The sequence below is a fragment of the Lepisosteus oculatus genome, chromosome 26 (genome assembly GCF_040954835.1).
Source record: "Lepisosteus oculatus isolate fLepOcu1 chromosome 26, fLepOcu1.hap2, whole genome shotgun sequence".
Taxonomy (NCBI): Eukaryota; Metazoa; Chordata; class Actinopteri; order Semionotiformes; family Lepisosteidae; genus Lepisosteus; species Lepisosteus oculatus.
In genome coordinates, this window is record NC_090721.1 from 4,578,967 (window position 1) to 4,601,904 (window position 22,938).

Here is a 22,938-nt window from a genome sequence, read left to right on the forward strand (position 1 = left end):
GTCCCACTCAGTAAGAGTGTACCAAAACAGTAAACACGTCCATACTCTTCCAGTCTTCGTGCCCATTTACCCCCAGAGACATGACAAATGGAGTCAAGCAGGTTTTCTGTGACTTAAATTGTAAACTGTGCTTCACCCGGGAGAAGTATTAAATGGATCAAATTAAAGTATAAGTGGACCAATCTAGCCATCTCCACATACTTCACTTATAGACAATGTAAAGACACACAGAAAACCTGCTGGATTCCCCTTCTGGGAGCCCCTGCCTTAACATGGCACTGGGGTATTGGTTTGGAAATTCTAGTCCACCGACACCACTCACAGCAGGAACACGATTTTCCCTGGAGGTCTCCTATCCCAGTACTGACCAGGCCCAGTCTTGCGGATAAGATCATGCGACACCGTGATTATGCTACTGCCGTACTAGCCTGCTGACAGAAACAGAGTGATAACAACAAATGTATCTCAACTGTCACGCCAACACATGGCCCACTCTACAGTATAACCTTCATGGCCAATCACTACCCAACACACAGGCTGGGTAGAGGATGTTTGGTCAAGAGGATGACAAAACACACAAATGATACGTATTTTCCTGGAAACGAGAAACAGCTTGATCAGTGAAGGCTTGTGGAAGTTAAAATGTAAACTAAAACTTCCTTGTTTTATTGTTCTGGCTCTACTGAGGCAACAAAGGCGATAGCTATGAATCGATTCTCCTACCACATACTGCACACCCCGCTGCACAAACAGTACTGTGTGTTTTTCATTCCTTATCCTCATAACCCATAACCTCCTGAAGACGTTTCCCCCTCAACGCACTGAAGTTTTCACACGGTCAGAGCACTGCTGAAATGTATACTGCACTGTGTATCACCACTGCACCCTCAGGGCTCTGAAGACTGTAAAGCCCAGGGCTGTGTAACAGAACACCTCTTTTCATGCATCAAAAACACAGTATAAATGTGCCTGTGGTGAAGGCCATGGCATGCCCTGCAAAGGCAGTAAAAAAAGATACACCGATGGATGAAACATAAAATATGATTTAAAAGGATCTGAAAGAAAGATCTAAAAATATTATACCAGTTTTGGGTACTGAATTAGAAAAATGTCCATTCTGTACAGGGAAACAGAGTTCAGTATGTTATGTTATATAAACTAAATATCCCAGTATGAATGATTGTAGCATAATTTACAACTTTTAAAAGGATGTTTGATTGTGTCTTAGTGATAGCCATGGGTCACACAAATCACATACAAGCACTGACAACATCGTTATACTCTCTGATATGCAGTAGTAACTGGATCAAGCATTAGTATATCGATATCCTTGTTAATCACAGCTGTAATTTTTTATTGCAACAATAAAAATAGAAATGGCACATATTATGGTGTACAGCCATCAAAAGCTCAAATGAACTAAACACTCTCCAATTAATAAATATCCTTTTGGAAACTTACAGTAGGTCTCACCTGGACAATACCTTGGCTGGAAAGCTAAGTTTAAAGTTCTGGAAACTTAAACGTTCTTGAGATTAGCACAGCAGGTTTTGGTGGAAGTAAAAAAAAGAAGGGATGACTGCTGAATAAAGAAACAGCTGTGACAGTCACTGTCACTTTGTGTCATTTTGATGTGTCCAATAAGAACAATGACAGAATTCCTGGTTTTGTTAGATGACTTGGTCCTCCACTATAGATGTTCTTACTTATGGGGAGTAACTCACAAAGCAGAAAAGGTCAAGTCCAAATTTCCCTCTGGCCTTTATGGATTATAGCCTCCTAATAATCCCCATCACTGAACTGGCTCCATCACTCTGTTCCCCTCCCCGCTAATAGCTGATGTGTGGTGCTGCACACTGGTGGTGATGGAGGGGAATCCCCTTTACCTGAAAAGCGCTATAGAAGTGTAAGCAATTATTATTATTTTTATTGTTGTTGTCATTATAATCACTGCTGTTATACCACACCGTTGCCATCAAAAGGAAACTGCTGTGCAGAAACAAAGTAAAAGGCGCTGTATTCCAGAGGGAATCAAGGACTTGTGAATTGGAACAGCTCACGTTACCTTTCGTCAAATAATTATTCTTTCCCCAGTGACAGCACCATAAATTAAAATAATTCCTCTAGTGCCACCTTTCACTGGGACGCCACTGGAGCAAAACATCTGGCAGATTGGTTTTAGTTCCAGTGATCTCTTTGAGTATTCAGTGGCAGATGTATATTTTGAACTTTTGGTCTAGCAAATTGAGATTCAAGAGTAATTCAGAGAATTCTTTGCCTCTCTCAAGAATCTTCTTTGTAGGTCAATTTTATAAATAGAAAAAATATATATACTAAATTCTGAAAATATAAAACCTCATTTGACGTTGACATAAACTACGATTCTGAGTTTTTATTGAGACATTAGTTTGTAGATATTTCTGGCCACATTTGGTAGGATAAATCCAATTGTATTTACAATTTTCAAACCATCTAAATACATTTGGTTTATTCATGGCACTCTTCTGAAGACCCATATTAAGGGAGCCAAAAAAGTAAAAAGGGATTTTATATAAAGGGATTTTGTGGTAATTGTTTGAATGTAGTTTCAAATAAATTCAGCATGTCACAATGAAAAATGTTTGATTTTAAATTAAAAAACTTGCTTCAGTCATTATTTTTCATGTGCTGTACAAGGACAGTAGTTGTACACAGATGCCGCATAAGATTTGAAGAAAAGGTTAATTAATTTTCTCTTTTTAAAGTTATTATTGCACTGTGTAAAGGGAGTTGGCAGCAGGAATTGTAACATAAGCATTATTAATCTTTGACAATTGTTGCTTTTTTAAATCAATAAATGAGAGCGATAAATACTCATGAAATCATTTAGCCACATCAGTTTCACTTCCAAACAACTGAGGTACAAGTAATACAGTTCATTTTTTATAGAAAATTTCACACCTCTTCACAATCTGTCCCTTAGAAAGTAAACCCTAACAGAATTTAACTATCAGTGTGTGAGCAAAAAAATAAAGTGGAATTGTGCCCAGTCATTAATGTTACTGGGAGTCAAGTTAAATCAAGTTTTTATGGTACTGTATAAATGTGCGCTGTTTATTTTGGACTTGTCTATTATTTTGACACTAATGTTAAAAGTAATATTTTCAGGGCAACTTCCTGTTACATTGAAATGGATTTCCATTGGAGAATTTTCACAAATATCTTCCTAGTCTGGATGGCTTTAGTGGGAAATCAATATGCACTACTAATTTCTGAAAAGGACTGTTTTACATTCCCCCACAATTTAACGGGCGAGGCATAAGTTCAATTCTGGAACAAGTGTGCTGTCTGCCTGGAGTTCGCATGTTCTCCCCATGATCAGGTGGATTTCCTCCAGGTATTCCAGTTTCCTTCCACAGTCCAAAAACATACTGGTAGGGTAACTGGCCTCTGGGAAAACTGGCCCTGGTATGAATGTGTGCTGTTCTGTGTTTGTGTCTGTCTGCCCTGTGGTGGACTGGAGTCCTGTCCAGGCTGTACTCTGCATTGCAACTGTTTCTTGCCAGGACAGACTCAGAACTAGAAGAGGTGGGTGGAAAATGGGTGAATAGATGGTTTATTTAATCTGGAAGGCAAACAACGTGAGAACGGCTCCAAGATTTTAAATACAATAACTTATTTGAATAAATAAACGAGGCTGGGCGGAAATAAATTCACGCTGCCACGGTAACAGTGTTGTGACACATGGTGGTGTGTACAAACACGATCTCTAATGAGCTCTTTGCAACATGAGGATCTCAGAGGACTTCAAGCAGAAACTCGGTGCCTGCCGTGCAGTGCTCATAGATGAAAGATTAAAAGAAGTTTTCTGATCCCGTGAGTATCTACACAATAGTGAAGAGAGAAACCACCAGAAAAGAAAAATCAGGAAATCAGGAAAAAAAACAAAATTAAATATGACCCTCGGGCAAGTAGATCTAAAAACAACAGCAAATGTTGAGCAGAACATTCTGGTTCTTCCGGAAAGCACATAAGGGTGGGGCTGTTTATCACAGAATATGCCTTTTGCCAGAATGGATGTGAAACCAATTTTATCAGGGAGTCCAGAAAAAAAAACATTGGCATATACTATATTTCAACTCTCACACACGCTGATGAGGATTCCAAAGGTTTCATAAAAGATCCAGAGTTACAAGAGAGGTCCACACATCCTTCTACTGGAAAGTAATTTCAAGTTGTACTGTGCCAAGGAGCAAACCCACATGCAAACTCAGCCTGCAAAGCAGAAAGCTCCCTGATGCATCTTGCAGAAAAAGCATTAAAATCCAAATATTTCATTAGGAAAGCTGCCCTTCCTAATCTCTACGCCAACATGAGATTATTGTGTATCTATATTGTAAATGATGTATGAAAAACACTGGAGAAAGGAGCAAAGTGTCATTTTCATTTTAAAGTGTTCAGATGTGTAGAATCATAAGCAGCCCCCCATGTCTTCTGGTGGTGACAGATTTAAGCTGCTTTCACAGAGCAGAGCTGGCTTTTCGGGTTATGTGGGAGTTGTACTTTATCATCAAAGAGCACGGAAACAGTTTTTGCCAGAAGCAATCCAATGTAGCAAGGATTAGAAGTATCAAATTAAAAGTTTCTTTTTTGGACAGCTTTATTTTCCCCTACTACAAAACAACAGCACCATTCAAAATATACATTTTTACAATTAGGTAGCTTATTTCTTATTTTTTTAATACTCGAAACTTAATAGGGCATGGCACAATTACTATTTACTAATTCCCTAGCTAAACTAATTATTTACTGGTTAGTCTGACATACAGTAAAAACAGTACCTATGGTATGCGTTTGCTATAACTGCATATTAAAAGGAACACTGGTCATGCCTTAAAGTTTTTTAAATGATTTTTTATCTATTGCTTTTAAAGACGAATGTGTGCTTTTGGAGTAAACTCACATAGTGATAGAAAACAAAGGTACAGTATTTGAAACACCTATGATTATAACAAAGTAAAACTTCTAGAAGAGAAGAAACATAAAAAATCGTATATAAACTTGCAATCTGCAATAGGTTCTCACTTGCCAACTGTATGTTAAGGGGAAGTGAGGAAGTGCAGATAAGCTCGTAACCCGCTTGCCCACGGCGCCACTCATCGTTTGATAGGCTGCAAGACCAGCAATGCCTTACAGAGGGTCAGCACTGATTGGAAGGGAAGCATATCCCTCACTGACATCACTGAAGTCACTGCAGAAATCTCTATATCTCAAGCGGAGGCCAAGAAACACGTGCAAAAGAAAACAAAGCCAAAGCTACAAAGCTAAACCTGGCTAGGAAACGCTAAGCAATAACATTTGAATGTCTCACAGACAGGAGCCAGGGACAACATCCTTAAGGTTTGTTTTCTCCCACATTATTATGCCACTTGATTCTGTCAAAACAACCTTCATTTCCAGAAGACAACCGGCAGAGTGACTCAGTTCTCCTAGTTGCTGATCATGACTGTCTGGCATCATCGGTCAAACTATTGATCTTATTTTGAAATCAGTCAAGAGGATGAGGAGGGAGTGGGGGTGGTGATTTCAGAAACCTGAAAAAATGTTTTCCTCTGGTCTCCGGTGTACACTGAAATACAACACAGTGCTTCTTTACATTACATCTTTAACTGCGGCCAAGCTTCCCGTTTCCTTAATAAATGCATCCCAAAATGGGAATCCAGTCCCTGTTAAATCAATCGCACCCGTTCCTTCTGCATCTTCCAGTGGGCAGCTTTCACTCAGAGCAGCTATGATATCCTGGACTCCACATCCTTCAGACCTCAGGCCTCAGACAGAAGCAGTCAACCCACGCAGGCCTCAGACATAAGCAGCCAAGCCAAGAGACCTTGAGTGGGGAGGGAGGTCAGACAGTTTTCACCTGCAGTAAATAATATTCGGGGAAGGTGATGTCGGGGCTGCAGGGAGGCGGCAACTCCTGTCACCCAGACAGCAGTAATCGGATTGAGAAGAAAGGAAGAATTATGGCGGCAATCTTCAATTATCCCTCCACCTTCTGTGATTCCTGACATGCAATTCATCCCTGTAAACGTGACCACCCACAAAACCCTGGGATTAGTATTCCATGAGTTAACAGTCCCTTCTTGGCCATAGATCACCAGCTGTGCTCTCGAGATTGAAAAAAACACTGTCATTGAGCCTGATGGGGAGCACAAATATACATGGATCACAAGAGGACAGGAGCAGGCAGGCTCTTCTGTGTGCTGAGCAGAGAGACCCCTTCCTCTTAATAAGACAAAGCTAATGGGATACTGACCTTTCAAAGTGCTGGAACTTGAGCACGCATTGAACACTTCCCAGCCATGACATACTGAATTCTTCTTCCAAAGAAAGGCCATACATGCTATTTATAAATAATACAAGACCACTGGAAGAATGCTAGTGATATTATACTTTAATTAATTATATAGGTGTATTTGAGAGTGCTTATGTGAAATTAAATTGATTCTGGCATTAAATTTGGTGCAGTCTTGATGAGTTCAATGAGTAGGACTAAAGGGAAAAGTAAAAACTCTTATATAAGGAAATATAGAGACATCTTCGATACTGCCTGAACTAAAGCAGTCTCAGATTGAAAAAGCAGACAATGGCACTCAACCAACACAAATGCACGTGCGACAAACAAGAAAGACAGCAGGATTCCATTACTCATCTAATCTTCACCTTCACTTTATAATTAAAGTGCAACTCAAGCTAACCTACAGCCAAAAACAACTGTGCTACACTGTGAAACAGACTAATCAGTTTCCAAGACTTGCCAAGAGTGTGATCACTGTGCAGGATTTAGAGTGTCATCAAGGCCCAAGACCACTAAGATGGTATTGTTCCTATTAATGGGCTTGCATTATAAAATATATCCCCAGCCAGGCAGTTATTCCGGGGGCACGCACAGATCTGACTGGAAACCGAGTTGGGTTGTATTGCTCCCGAAGGTGTTAAAAAACATCACAGTGCAGATCAGCGAAGGTTTGAAATGAGTTTTGTTACAATAAAGGCCGTTTTCCAGAGAACACACAACACACACAAAATGCATCTTCCAGTAATGCTCTACAATCAATCATTCTCAAAGGGTTTTTATAATCTCAGTAAAGCCTGGGTTCATCTCTGGTGTTACCCTGAATGGGTGTTTAGTGAAGCCTTAGGAATAGCATTTACAGATTTCCATGTGCAAGACAACGGAATGCAAACAGTTTAAATGTCACATGTGGTTTCTGTACAAAATATAACAGGTGTTTGTCTCCCTGCTTATGCACATCAAATTCTGCACCCTCCCTGCGTGGAAGTCTGCATGTCTGTTTGTCCCTTATAGGGAGCATCTCTTCTGCATAGGCTTTTTGACCTTTCTGTGTGCCCTGACTGTGCTTCGGCATAGCCGCATACTGTGCTGTACAGTGAAGCATTTCAGTTTTATTCACAATGTTGAATCTCCTTGGAATCTACAGAGTTCCAGTGCACAACATGAGCTAAGGTTCCTCTTACACCAATAGCCAAATAAGACAAATAGGCACATCAAGGTTATGATGAATTCTTTTCTTTTTTAAGTGCCTTGAAAAGGCACCTGCGCTGTATTAAGAACAGGGGGAAAACAGGCCAGACAAGTCAAGTCTTGATGTTCTTAGTGCAGCCTTTTTATTGTGGATTATGAAAAATCAAGCAAAGCAGGAGAAAGATTTCCAAGGAATATTTTGTTTCGAAACACTGAAGCAAAATCCCATGGCCAGCAATGGTTTATTTCTCTTGAATTACCTGTGTGTTAACACAGCTCACAGCTGCCAGTACCTGCTGGTGTATGTCCTGGAAAGGAGTGTATCAAGGCATGGCATAGACATCACACTCCCACAGAGAATACTCTCATTCAAAACCATGGGAACCGTAGCTGAAGTGTTAATGTCGTACAGTATGTATGTATGACGGCTGTCTTGTATTACAGAGAGGGGCCTTTTTAAATGAACACTCCCCAGAAAGAGCAAGTTTATTTTTCCCACAGTGTGTCCACACCCATGACAAAAAAACTGGCAAGAACTGGCTCCATTTCATCACAGCTGTATTTTGTATACATCAAATACACCCATTTTAATAAAGGACTTAATATTATTCATTATTAAAAACAAATTTTTCATTGTGGTGGAGTAAAATTCCCTTTATAGTATAAAACCAAATATAGAAATGTAACTGCAATATAAATGCACACAGCACTATAATGCATATCTCAGTAATCCCTGCTTCAGAAATGAGTAACCCTTTCATTTTGGTCATTTTATATTAACATGCAACACGAGAGCCGTCTATTATTCTGGTGAGCCCTCATGGAAAGCAACAGAAGAGTTGTGTGACCTCAGTGTGACCTTTCCCTGATGTGGGTACAAAGTCAAACCTGGCTAAGAAACTAAGCAATAACATTTAAATGTCTCACAGACAGTAGCCAGGGACAAAATCCTTAAGGTTTGTTTTCCCCCACATTGCCATGCTTCTCCATTCTGCCGAAACAATGCTGTGTGCATTTATGGCAAGCTAAGTTTAAGAAAGTGTTCATTTCCAGAAGAAAACCGGCAGAGTGACTCAGTTCTCCTAGTTGCTGATCATGATCGTCTGGCATCATCGGTCAAACTATTGATCTAATTTTGAAAACAGTCAAGAAGATGAGGAGGGAGAGGGGGTGGTGATTTATGAAGTTAGTGTGATGATCTAAGTGGACTGGACCGGTTCTTAAGGTAAGGAGAAGAAGCATGTTTCGGCAGACAAAATGTTGTTTGTTTGTTTCTCTTTCCAGCCTGGAATAAACCTTTACTTGTTCCTTTGCAGCTCCCTATTTGAACGACTTAGGGCTTTCCGATGTCAGCCAATGCACCCGCTTGGCTAGGTAGTGAAATAAAGTGACTCACAAACAAAGCCTGCTCTGTCAACTGTCCTCCTTTTTTTCACCCTATTTCTACAGAAGCCTGAGCTCTGATTGTGTTGGAAGTCCTCCACACAGTTGAGAGGGAACACTAAAAAAAATAGTTCAAGTAGGGATCTGCGTCAGCATGTGTAGGCTGCAAAGGAACAAGTAAAGGTTTATTCCAGGCTGGAAAGAGAAGAAAGGCTCCACAGCCGAAACATCTTTGTAATACATACAGATTTGTGTCCACACACATACACATTTGTGTATGTTCCAATGCAAAAAGATATAGAATTAATGAAACAGAACACCAAGGTTAGAACTACCACTTCCTTCGAGGCCTCCACTTGAGTGGCCCACATGCATGCATTGTTTCTGAAGGCGGACAGAGACTCGAACAGACAGAAATGGAAAAGGGGCACGTCTTCGGCACACCTGTACCGACCTCTATCTTGTCAAAGCAAGGCCTCCTCGCGCTGCGTGCAGAGAGAAATGGCTCGGCTCCCCGTCATCATCATTTAAAATTATAGCCCACATTAATGTAGCAGCCTTATCGTTTCAGCAGCTCATATTACCTGTCAGTCATCTTTCACGACTTCAATCTCATCAAGGCAGACGCCAAATAACGCATACCACTGCCCGCATGCCTACGACAGACTCCAACAATGAGTGTCTTTCACTCACGCCCTCACCAGCGAGACTGCAAGCTAGACTGTACTGCTCCAAAATACGTGAGGCCAGTATCTCACTGTCCTTTCTGCAGAGCCATCACTAACAGCAATCTGGAAATAAGGAACGGCTGTACCACACTCAACACACAAAGGCCATGGGATTTCATTATCAGAAAAAAGGTTCAGCAAGGGACCTTCACAAAGAAGTTAAGGTAGCTGAAAATAAACAGCACTGTCCACAAACGATATATTTAACCTCAATGGCAAACCTTTCCTGGACTCAAATCTCCACCAAAACCATAGCATAGGTTCTTTAATGTAGGAAACAGGAATGCTTTTTGTTCATTTGTCTGTGACAAAGAGTTTCTATCTATTTTACTGTATAATTACAGAACATTTGAATTCAAATACTCTGAAACTAAAGAGACAGCAGCTGGCAAGCACTGTAATTTGTAAAGTCATTTTTTTCCCCCACTATAAAGCGAAATCCCTGCAAATGTATTTTAGTATTAACTCTTTGTGACCAAAAAATCACCTCGCTGCAGATTGTTCATTAATTATAATTAGCTCACATTCCACTACCACTTAGGAATGAGAATTAAATTAGTCAAAGATTTGCCAGTCATTAAAATAAACAGCGTTTAAGTGTGGAGATACAAATTCAAAATGCTGAACTAATTTAGGTTGCTAATGCAAACAAAATACACATAACTTCAAACCAATGAAATTACATTTTATTATATGATATACAGTACATTTTATGATAAGATATAATAATATAAATCACAAGAAAACATTTGGGGCTGTCATTTCAAGATAACAATGATCTTGGAGTTCATCAAAAATAAAAAAAAAGTTTAATTTAACCTTTGTGAGAGTCTACAACTCATAGGCTTTCTAGTTTCCCTTAAAGTAGCACGAACAGGAAATAACGGCTTGCTCTAGCAAGTAATTAGACCAAACTTCAAAAAAGGTATTGTAGCCATCAATCAGGTTACCTTTCCATGAAATGATTAATATTACAGCAATCACATGAGCTGTTTTTTTTTCTCCCAAAATAATATCCACCATCAGTGTATATCACAATATCAGGCTTAACTAAAGGCTCCGTGACAGCAACCCTAAAGTCATCATTGTGAAGGGTCTGAGACCAGGCTGGATAATAGATATGGTGCTTTCCAATACAAAAACTCCCTGAAGCAGGAGGTAATTGAGCCAAGTGAGTCATTACTCACACAAAGCATGTCTGCAACTTGGCAAAGCTCTGAGCCTTCAGAGGAGCAGCACTCATGCAATATGAATGTCTATAGTACAAAGTGTGTGATGGGCTTTTGGTGAGGGAGGGGGGAGATGGGAACCCATCTTTACTTCAGATCTTTTCAGATGCCAAGTTTTTCCAGATAAAAAAGTGCAATTACTGTATACTGGACAGAAGGTCATCCCAGCTTTTTCAAATTGTTATAAAAAAGACCATCCCTTTAAAACGCAGGAAGCTGGGCTACTACAGGAAATGTGACAGCGCCGGTGCCTAAGATTATGTATGGCTGCAATAACTCCAAAGTACCGAATGGTTATTTCTATCAAGGATGATAGGCTGATGATGTATTTGCAGATTCAGCTTTTTTTGTCTGTGCTTTACTGCATGTTCTACAGTGTATAAAAATAGATGCACTCGCAGATTTACATACTATGGGCCTCTCATGATTAACAGTGTCCAAGCCACAAATGTGGCATTGAAACACCACATTCACAAACTGCAATCAGAACCATCAGAAAGCCTTAATTCAGAAGGCATCCAAATGTACAAGCATTAATTATGCTACATGCCTGCAAGCATAGGCAAATAATGTGGAGAGTTAAAAGTGATGGGATTTTTTTCCGAGAAAAGAAATATGACAGCGGTATTAACATTGCTCCAAAGTAAAATTTTCTGAATGGCAGAATTTGTCAGATATGTATATTAGAAGAGGACTTAATTGGGGCCACACCTTGGATGCTCCCAGGTGGCTCAACTACTGAGCTCCATGGCCCAAAACCCCCAGATTCCAGCCTGGGTCACGGGCGGGATTATCCAAGAGGCCGAGCGCCACTGGGATGATGGTTGGGATTGGTGTTCTAAAGCAAGCATTCCCAGTCCTGCTCCAGGAGGCACACACACACGACAGACCATCGTAATGACCTAACCAAAAGCCTCATTGAACTAACAAGCTAACAGATCAAAAGAGCATGTCTGTGAAGGCCAATGACTGAGGCGGTGTCACAGACGTCTGCTCTTTATTTATTCAAACTGGGCCGATATCAAGTAAAAACACAGCTAATAAAGAAACCCTTTACAATTCCCACCACTTTTAACATGTTATATCCACTATTAAATACTTTACACATGTTTATTGGCTTTATCTCTGCGCAAAACTCAGCCTTCAAAATCATCCCCCTGAAAGATGATTTAATCAATATCTGAGTCAGTCTTGCAACAAGAGCTAGGTAGTCCTAAATTTTCATAGGATTAAAACAGTCAGGGATAAAAAGAACACATCCTGGAAAGCGTGCCCAGTAAATTACTGCCACTTTAAATGCTTGGATGGCCAATTAACAGAATATATGTGATAGTGTATCTGGACTACTGTACAGGCACCGATTATAAGCATGACATCAAAAGAAACGGAGATCAAACAGTGGAGTTGACAATCTATTTCGAGTCTGATACATGCATCGTGACAAATGTGTTTGCAGGGAAGCAGGCAAGTCTATCTCGTTCAAATCTTCGACAATGCATTATTTGGAGCTGAAAATCAGTCCGCTCCTGGCAAAATAAGTGGATGTGCAGAAATGAATTACTGTCGTTCGCCATGCTTATGAAAAATATAATAGATTGCATAGAAATAAATGAACCTTCACACCCAAAATACTGAGGAAAACCTACAAATTCTGAAGGGATTAATACTGTGACATACAGGTAAGTGCTCTTTGGGTTGTGTTTTAGGAACATTTATAATTTGAATTAGGTTTCGGGCACCTAAACTAGTAACTACAGCAATCAAGTCCAAAAGCAACTGCACCGCTCAGCTCCAGTGTGACTACTTTCGCTGATCAGGCCACTATAATTTTTTTTTAATTAGTTCTAAGACAAGGAAAAAAAACAAGACTCAGCTTCCAGATTACAAAAGGAATATTTTCAGTGCACGTACAAGAAACGTTGTTGTATTTTTATATTTTACAGGATAACCAAATTCTGAAGCTCTATCATTACATATCCTCCACCAGCAAAGATAATCTCAAAGGTAGGCTGTTCTATATCTCTCATGATCACTCTTGTATCACAACATTCTGGAATTGTGTTATTTTGTTTTATAATAATAATTGCTTACACTTATATAGCGCTTTGCTGGACACTCCACTCCAGGTAATGGGGATCCCCTCCATCATCACCAATGTGCAGCCCCACCTGGATGATGTGACGGCAGCCATAGTGCACCAGTACTTTCCCCAGACACCAGCTCTCAGTGGGGGAGGAGAGCAGAGTAATGAAGCCAATTCATAGATGGGGGTTATTAGGAGGCCACAATTGGTAAGGACCAATGGGAAATTTGGCCAGGACGCCAGGGTTACACCCCTACTCTTTTCGAGAAATGCCCTGGGATTTTTAATGACCACAGATAGTCAGGACCTCGGTTTTATGTCTCATCCGAAGGACGGTGCCTGCTTACAATATAGTGTCCACGTCACTATACTGGGGCATTAGGACCCACATGGATCGCAGGGTGAGCACCCCCTGCTGGTCCCACTAACACCTCTTCCAGCAGCAACCTTAGTTTTGCCCAGGAGGTCTCCCATCTAGGTACTGACCAGGTACTGAACAGGCTCACACCTGCTTAGCTTCAGTGGGTTGCCATTTGTGAGTTGTAGAGTGATATGGCTGCTGGCTTATCCTTATCCATTATCCCTCTTGATTGGTTCTATTGAATCAAACAATCAATCAAAGTTTATGTATCAAATGCACAACAATACTGCATGCAGCAGTAGTTGCTGGAAATGAAATATCTTTTCTACGAGCTCACCGGGGGGATAAAAATCACAAAATTAAAGTTACAAAATAAGGTTACATAATAATAGAGCAAAATAAATTTAATAAGATAAACTCAGACAAAACTCAATATGAATAGAGCTGCTATGTGTCCAGGGTGTATGCAATACATTATGTCCAAGTAGTGCAGTAAGTGCAGACTTAGTGACAGTGAATTTAATCATATGAAATGATTTCCTACAACAAAGGATTCTAGTCTTCAACTTCAAAACGTAGCAGAAAGAAGACCTGTTCTTTTTGGGGGGGATTCATTATTGAAAACATTGTTTTCAAAATATTTGGCAAATAGGAAATAATTGAAAACAGCACCTGAAGATTAAAGAAGGTTCAACTAAGCCATCAGAATTATGAATCTCCTATATTACTTATTGTCTATATTACTTTTTTTTCACAGTCATGATAGCTAGCATGTCAAAGAATGACAATGAAAATAAAACACAGATCCAGTTTATCTGTATAAGATTATCCACCATCTTTTCCTGAGGCCACCACAAACTGAGTTTTGAAAGGGTTAACATCCAAATAGGAAATATGTATAGATGTTTATCATCCAGCTTTTATAGGAGGGCTATTTTAGTTGCACAGAGATGGCAGTTTTACAGAGGGCTCATCTGCTTCAATGAACTTAACATCAAATTGTTCCACTAGACACACAGTATGAATGCACTGCTTCCACTGGCCTGTAACTACAAAGCAAGCACGCATGAAAAAAAATGAAATAAAAAAAAACAGATTTATCGGCTTTAGCAATAGGATATTTCTGTTTCCTCTTACACTTCAAAGATCAGTTATTTGTGAATGAAATGTCGAACCAAAACGCAGAAGCACCACCATCCTGACAGCAGCTACTACTTTCATCTACAAGATACCCTCTGGGAATCAATTAGCAAACAGACATGACTTTGCTCAGAATTACCAGCAGGTTTATTGAGGAGGCAAAATATCATTACTCTGTAAATGTCTGAGTGATAAGGAAATCCTGGGGAAAAATCTGCCCTTTTGTGTTTTGTGCCAGAGCCTCTCTTGCAGACTGGGTGTGCTGAAGCCCCTCAGCTTAATTAGCAACGACGCCCGTGACACAGGCAGCACTGTACAGAGACAGCATCCAGTACAGACAGCCTTAGCTCTTGGGTCCTGGGTTCAGGACATGTAGAGGGGAGTTTGCAATGTTAGGCAGTTAACAACGACTGCTTTGAAGCTGTTTGGAGAACATGACCTGGAAAATACTTACTTATGGTTGCAGACTTTTATCAACCAACTTGAAACACCTTAGTCCAAATCAACATGCAACAGGACTGAAATTATATTTAAGGAACCACTTCATGTACTTAACTTCAATTTTAAACAGACCATTAGGCAAGTCAAGTGTCTTCATAAATTTTAATTTGTCAATATGGGTTTAAGATGCATTTTCCCTTATTTACTTACTGCAATACCTCTGGGCCCTCTGTGGTTAACTTTTGCTTGCTACTGTAGGTTTAGAACAAGAAATCCAATTTAGCTCACTGCTCAGGTTTTTCATAAGTGGTAAAATCAAAGCTGGTTTAGTTCAAGTATTGCAAACAGGTTGGAAACACCGACTGAAACAGTGTTTTCTTTCAGTAGGCAAAAACCTTTTCAACATACAGTGCAACAGACACTGGCAGAAGTCTAAATGATAATGAAGAGTAACAACATACTGTATGCATGTAATGATCATCAAGTTTACCCAAAGCTTCCATTAGTATTTTCTATTGTAACAGGTTTTGACAGTTATTAACACAAGAAAAAATGTTTGTCATTTAGCAATCGAAAATTCACATTGAGCAGAATCTTCAAAAACTTGATTACTACAACTAAAGACAAACTACATGTGAGCAGCCAAAATGAAGCGCTATAGTCAACCATCCATCACATTTACCTGTCCACTCTAATTGTCTTGTTGTCAAGTGTTCCTCATCATGAACCTCATTTATTCCTCTCTACACAGCAATACAGTTAAAAGCCTATTGTCTGTACTATAATACAAAATTTCTGGAAAAGACAGCCATAGATTTTTATTTCTATGAATGATAAAGAAATTGCTGGGTGAAAAGAGCAGAACAGTGCAAATTGTCTAAGACATTTTCACAGCCATGTATATTAATGCACATACTGCAGGTATCTGAACCTGGCATTGTACCTGGTGTACTCATACTACTTGCTGTAGTCTAGAAAGAGTTATTAAAGACATTGTTTTTATGTTTGCACTGTAAAGCAATGACTACACTGTTTGTTTTCTGAAATGAGAGCTATTTTAGAACCGAGCCTTTTGTCTTAATAAAGGAAGGGGAGTGGACATGAGAATGCCAGTCCAGCTTTCATTTATTTTAATAAAGTCCTCACTTCAGTGAACTGGTAATTCTCCATGTACAGTACATACCCTTAGGGAATTTCAACATTTGTGTTTTGAAGACGCCAAGGCACATAACCAACTTCCTTTTACTTACCCCATGACCTTATTTTGTTTTAATTAAAGGAAGGGGATATTTCAGACCTGCATACAATTCTATTTAAATGATGTCCATAATTAGGATTTTAAATACACTGCACTAAATCAATTTGTCTATTACTTGATTGTGCAAGGAACATTAAATTTGAAAATTGCTGCTGTGTAATGTTTACAGTGACACTTTGCTATTAACTGAATGCAGGGTCTTATTAAAGAAAGCCGCAGACTCTCTGAACCACTGACCTGCATTAAAGACATATAATTTTCTTTTTACAACACACACTAAATCGTTCTTCTGGTATAGCCTAATTCCAACTGCCACGTGATCCTAGCAACCTCTGTTGCCAAGCAGGTTATTTGCTTCTGGGATTTAAAAGAAATATATTCTGTTTTTTTATTCTAATACTGCAAGGTAGTCATAGTAATAGTACTGAATAGTGATACTTTAATACTGCAAGGCAGAAACAATAATAGCAATACAGTTTAATAGTAACACTTTAGAACTACGAGATAACGGTGTTTTCTATCAAAATCACAAAAATGTATTTTTTGGGGTTATGAGCAGACCAGTATGATTTCCTTTTTTATTATTTTTGTAGATGTAATGATTATATACAGCTCTGAGGAAAAGAAAACAAACCCTTATTAATTTTTGTCACGTCTCAGCAGAACACTACTCAGCCTTTCTCGTGAATTACCTTGAAATTGCATTAGCTCAAAAGTTTTTTAAGCTGAGATAAGTGGTTTTTATCTTTTCATATTAGCATCCTTTTCAACATACACTAATTTGCTTCACAGGTGTATATTCTTGTTTGTGTGAGGTCAGTTATTAATAATATTCTTTATAAACCATTCAATGTAATCATGGGTTTCTATAAATCTTCACTTAATATACTGTAAGTTCAGAATTTCTGCATTTCTGAATGATTTCTTATCATATTTACCTTTTCACAATTGTTCTTGAATAATAAATTCATGCAAAAGATTGGCAACAGAACACAGCAAAGTCAGTGCAAACTAGCAAAACATCCACCTTTTAACCAAATATGGTAACAAGCTCTCAGTATACCACCAGTTAAAAAACTAAAAGATACAATTTGTCAGCTTCTGCCAAAAATATCCTGAAGGGAAAAAAGTGATGCCTGATAAAACCAGAAACAGAATCTAATTTCAGAAGTATGAGATTCTGCAGCAAAGTGCATTTTGTGAAATGAATTAATGAACCACCAGTGTCTGAAATCCAGATATTAATTCCTGGTATCAAAACACAGTGCGCTCTGTACTGGAGTGGTTTCTCGGTTGCTCACATGGTATTAAGATGTCAGATGTAAGGTATTTGTTTTCTAGAAAGAGTGTAGACAGAGGGAACATTGGGTACCAGACAGTGGAGATTCATCTTCAGGGAAAGAGCAAGTAGATGCTTTGAGGAAAAAAATACTTAAAATGTACAAACTGGTTTCCTCTGGTCAGGGCTCTTTATTAAGAACTTACAGTAAGAGGCACTCATGCATATTGCATTAGTAACTTAGAAGATGCGAGAAATACAGGGGGTTAGAGAGCATGCAGGAGAGAAATGTTATACAGGCTGGTGAAACTGCCCAGGTAAGCCCAGGTAAGGCCTGTACACTAACCTGCTGTTGTCTGCATATATCCTGCCAGCGTGCAGGCCCTCCTCTCACACACTCCGCTGGGGAGGAACACCGTGATGATCGCCACCAGTGAGCTCACTGCCAGGAGCGCACAGCCACCAGAGCACAGCACGGCACTGGTCTGAAACAACAAGAAGATCAGGCGTCACTCTACAGACCGTGCAGGCTCGACATCACAACGGTCAATCCCTGACCCAGCTTTCGCACGACAATTTTCCCCTTAAGTGACCGAGTTTGGAAGCACAACGATAAAGGTGCTAACACAAAACTGTTGTTTTTTTTTTAGAGAGAGGACAATGCAGCAAAAGAGGGCGCTTTTTTCACAGTGTGAAAGGAAAGCTCCTACTTCACATCTGATTTGCACAGGACCTGTTCGTGATTAGACCACGGATTGGGGGAGGGTGATACCTGCTACGCAATGAAAGACAATGATTGGGCTAGGTGGTACCAACTGGCTGGCACCTCCTGAGCCATTCGAGCGCCTGGGAGGTGCAGCAGGTCCTACCGGGCCCAGTCCAATCGGCTGGGCTCACACTGGAGAGGGCCCACTCAATGGTCTGATTGCAAGCAAATTGGCTGTAAATTCGCAACAGAGTATCGTCACTGTATTGTAGTTTGATTGAAGGCAGGAACAGACATTTAAACAGTTAAACAACCACTCATATTTCTGCAATATACCAAGAATTAATGATTTCAAGGACCTTGTTTCAGCTGGCTGACATCCAGCAAGATGGCACGGTTTTTCTGGGCCTCGCTGAAACTATCACTGATTAACAGAATCCCATCCCACAGCAGAGCTTCTGGGAGAAGAGCTATTTATTCCCAGCTATGAAGCCTGTCTTCCCAACTCCCAGCGAAGAGTTTTGATCTTGGTTTTGATCTCCGGCTCGTCATTAGGCTGTGCCCGACCTTTGATGAAGCAGGTTGCTCCTCGCTTGTACGGCGAATCGAACAATATATTTCAGCCGGTGGACCGGGGTCCCTGGAGTGATTAGAATTCTGACTACGGAGATAATGGCAAATGTATTACATGCATGAGGGAATTATGCAACTAATACAAGCGTCATTAAGCGTCTTCCTTGTGTTCCGGCGGGCCGAGTGACAGATTAAAAAAAAAATCAGGAGGGACCAAAAATTTACGCCTGACCGGGGGATTTAATTAAAATGTACATAGGGAGGCATGCAGAATCAGGAAGTTTTTCTTCAGTTTTTAAATAAGCAGAGAAAAGAAAAGAATGGAGCTCTTTCAGTGCTGTAGGAATGCCTTCGTGTCTTCACTTGGCTTCTCCCCACCACTGTCTAATTTCTAGCACAATTATACCACGGAACTGCCCCCACCCCACCCCCCACCAACCCCAGTCCCCGCCCCATTAGAAGAAAGAAGGTTACACTCTCATAAACATAATTGCATTGGGGAACGCAGAAAGGAGCTGAGGGTGGAAAATGCAAAATGACTAGTAATGTGCCATTTCACAGCAGAGAGCCAGCTAATGATGATGAGAGATCGTTCAAAAAAGATCAGAAATTGAAAACTGAGACAAGGTTTGCAAGATGAAAAGAGGCCGTGGAAACACAATAATGAGGGATTTCGTCTCAGCATTCATATATTCATGTGTACGTCTCTTTCTAGTTCAGTAATCTGGGCATACTTCATACTAGAAAGCATTCTTGTCTGCTATCAACCTGCCGTAAATATTGAGCTCGGAGACTGACACTCTTTTCAAAAAATAATATCAATATTACACCATAGGGTACAAAAGCTTGTTTACTGGAGTTTCCATCATTTCTATGTCAGGCACAAACAATTCCTTCAAGATTTAATTAGCATTTAATATCTCCTGGAACCTTCACAAGTACTCACACAGAACAGCCCTTACCTTACCATGGGTAAACTTATGCATAGCTCACTATATTCAGTAAGACATGTTAAGCTACTCTAATAGAATACAGCTTATTATACTAATTTTGTTCAAAAAGACTCCACTGAGTGCACAGATCACTGTTGAAAAATATTGGTCAAGACAAATTTCTATCCATTAAGGAGAAATACTACAGGGCAAAAGAGAAAAAAAAACTAAGAAATCAGACATGAAAGAATTGTGCCATCTTGGGTTTGGAATTGGTAAAAAGAAGTAGGATCAAACAACCTGGAGCTTTAAAAAATAGTCTGACTTTAATTAGCTCCTTACAATGTCTTACTGTTCAGCATGCAATACACACTAAAACAAAAAGCCAATGGTCAAATACTGATTTCACACAGATTACGAAAGTAATAACTGTTTAATTAAGAAGCTACTTAAGTATATTGCACACAGAAGGCAACATCTCACATTAAAGCCACGCGCACACACAGACATTTACTATATTCCAAGATGTAATCTCATCCTTTATTCTGCTGTTATGTGTCACAACAAAGGAAATAGATTTTTAGAGTAAGGGCTTTTTTTTTTCTTGTTTGCACTGCAGTGAAATCAGAAAAGGTCCTGCTGTACTTTTGTTTTAATGCTCCTGAAATACAGCACAGCAAAATAAACAAGCCATTCCCTGTCATTTTGACATCGGGTTGTAAACTACTTCTGAGCCATTTTAGAGCTGTCAAAATATACCGGCAGGAGAAATTCTTAATCTATTCAATGATGACATCAGATTCAAAACAATCTGTACTACTGCACAAGCTGCACAGCAATGACACAATACATGAATGGGAAAAGAAGCAATATAATTAGTCTTTTGTTACCAACATGGGTCCATTAAAAATTAGCAGGACCTGATTAAAATGGACTGAAAAAAAGTGTAAAAATGTACATGGTACTAAACACCTTAAATATCTTGAGCTTTAATTAGCTTAATAACAATGTAATGAGTCAGAGAGTATGAATAATTGAATAAAGGCAGGTAAAAATCTTATCCATATAAGTTCCTGACAAGAGCTTGCTTTGCAAGCAAATTTATAAATATTAACAATTATACACCCCCTGTCGTCAGGGAATATGTGGAAGGTCTTTTCTTTTGTTCTGCGGTACAGTGTGGTTACAAAGTAATTACCAGGAGGCAAGCTTAAAAGTTACAGGTCTTTATTACAATACATCACAAATACACATCAAACAAATCATTTACAATTATTTACAGTCCTGCAGTTACAGGTCCTGCCTTTCACAGACACAGAAAAAACAGAACTCTTCCTGTCACTCAAGAACAAAAGCCGCATAAAAAAAGAGAGAAGGAATAAAAGAACCCACTCAGAACTAAATCATAAATAAATTTTACAAAACTGGGAACCTAATTAATGCATCACTAAATAAGGACATGTTAGCCTGTGGATAGGAAATCAGTATTGCCAACAGATATGAAACATTTCCTCTCTGAAGGTCTAAGGTGCCGTCTTTTTTTAGGGTTCAGAAGATCAGGAAAGATTCTAGTCTCTTGGTTTGTTGAAAGATGTGCTCTCTCACAGTCTCTTCTGTTCTTTTTATCCTGTCTTCCCTCAGAGGGTGGCATAAGAGGTCAGACTTAAATGATTTAACTGAGAACAGATCTGCCCACTGTCAAATATAGCTGAATTGCCTACAGGCCGACTCTGCACAGAACTCTCCAGGATGGAAATAAAATACATTATAATATATGCCGACCATCAAATGAGATGTAAAACTGCAACAGTGCTAGAAAGGTACAGTATCAGGAAAATCACATGCTTGTTTTGTAGCAGGTGCGCTGACATATGCCGATTATCACTTGCAATCAACAGGGTGTCTACAGTGGACGTCAAATGCTAATAGTGTACACGGTCACAGTTGGGAGCAAGATTTACATCTGTGAAGCACACTTCACGCAAGGCTGCGGATGCTGTCTTGTGGGACTCAGTCCCATTCCTCATTTACAGCCAGAACGTGTGCCTGGTCACTGGTCTCTGAGCCCTAAAGGCCACACGTCATCCTACAAATACTCATCTGGGCTCACGTATGGCAACTGAGGACAAGCAGGGCAGAACTGCGACATTCTCTTGGAAGAAAGCAGTTGTTTCACGGGCAGCATGAGGATCTGCAGCGTCCCGTGGGAATGCTGTCATGTTGTCATGTCAGGGTGAAATCGTGGGAAGGGCAGCGCTTGAGGTCGCAGAACCTGATCGACGCGGTGCTCTGCAGTCAGGCTGCTGTCATTCATGGCACGTGGAGTCCTAGCAGTGAGACACTCCTGTCCAGACCACTGCTCCTGGGCACGGCCATCGATCTTGGTGAGGTCACTGACGGGCTGCATTTGACAGCAACATTTTGCCAAATTAGACATTTCCAGCTGTCAACAGCCCAGAAAGAGGGAGACAGTTTTTTGGGATTAAGTACTGTGGCTCCCAACCCAATGAAGGAAAAAAGGTGCTGATCTTTTGATGAATAACACTTACTGGTTGCTTCCTGTGTTTTTCATTCTTGATTTACACCAAGCCTGGCATTAAATACATTGAATCACCAACTCTCACAAATTAGTCAATTTAGAGCTTAAATAACAGGCGCTAGGGTGCATCATAGTCAATCATTAATGATCAATTAATCAAATTGATGCCAAAATTTTATGATGCCATTTTACTTTTTAAAAACATACAAACAAAAATTGATTATTCTTCTTGTGTAATAAGTTGCAAATTAATACTGGAATAACTGTAATAATTACAGCAGATGACTCCAGTAATGATATCAGCATATTATGTTCAGTGTACACTTTGGTCATCAATAGTGTATGTTATGTAAAGAAGATTTTATGCCTTCATGCTCTAAAATGTTTATTTGGGATTTATATAGAGAATCAAGGATCGCCTTCTTCCCTGCTGGAAAAAAAACTCTTCTGAAAATGTAAAAAGTTTTATAAGCTGTCCCCATAAAATGATTCAGTGGCTGCCACTCAAACAGCAACAGAAGAGAAACTCCCAACACCTGCATATCAAATACTTTACAATAGTCCCTGCTAATGAAAAACAGCCTTCCAGTCCTATAAATATTGAACTGGGATGAGGCAGGAGAGAGTTTGTGTTATGAAGTAATATTTTATAGGTTTTTCGGGTGGAATCCATTTAATATAACAGAGCAAACTGAGAACAATAAATGAGCTGATGCATGGAAGTAAAACTTGGCATTCAAGCAATAATTTTCACACCACAA

General features: G+C 39.6%; 1 protein-coding gene across 1 annotated transcript in view; it reads right to left on the minus strand.

Annotated features, from left to right (window-relative positions):
• LOC102695302 (LHFPL tetraspan subfamily member 7 protein) overlaps positions 1 to 22,938 on the minus strand; it is a 95,703-nt gene that overhangs the window by 49,040 nt on the left and 23,725 nt on the right. Inside the window, exon 2 of the mRNA XM_006640846.3 lies at positions 17,774 to 17,912. Within this exon, the coding sequence (XP_006640909.1) occupies positions 17,774 to 17,912 (139 nt within the window). The remainder of the gene's footprint in view (positions 1 to 17,773; positions 17,913 to 22,938) is intronic.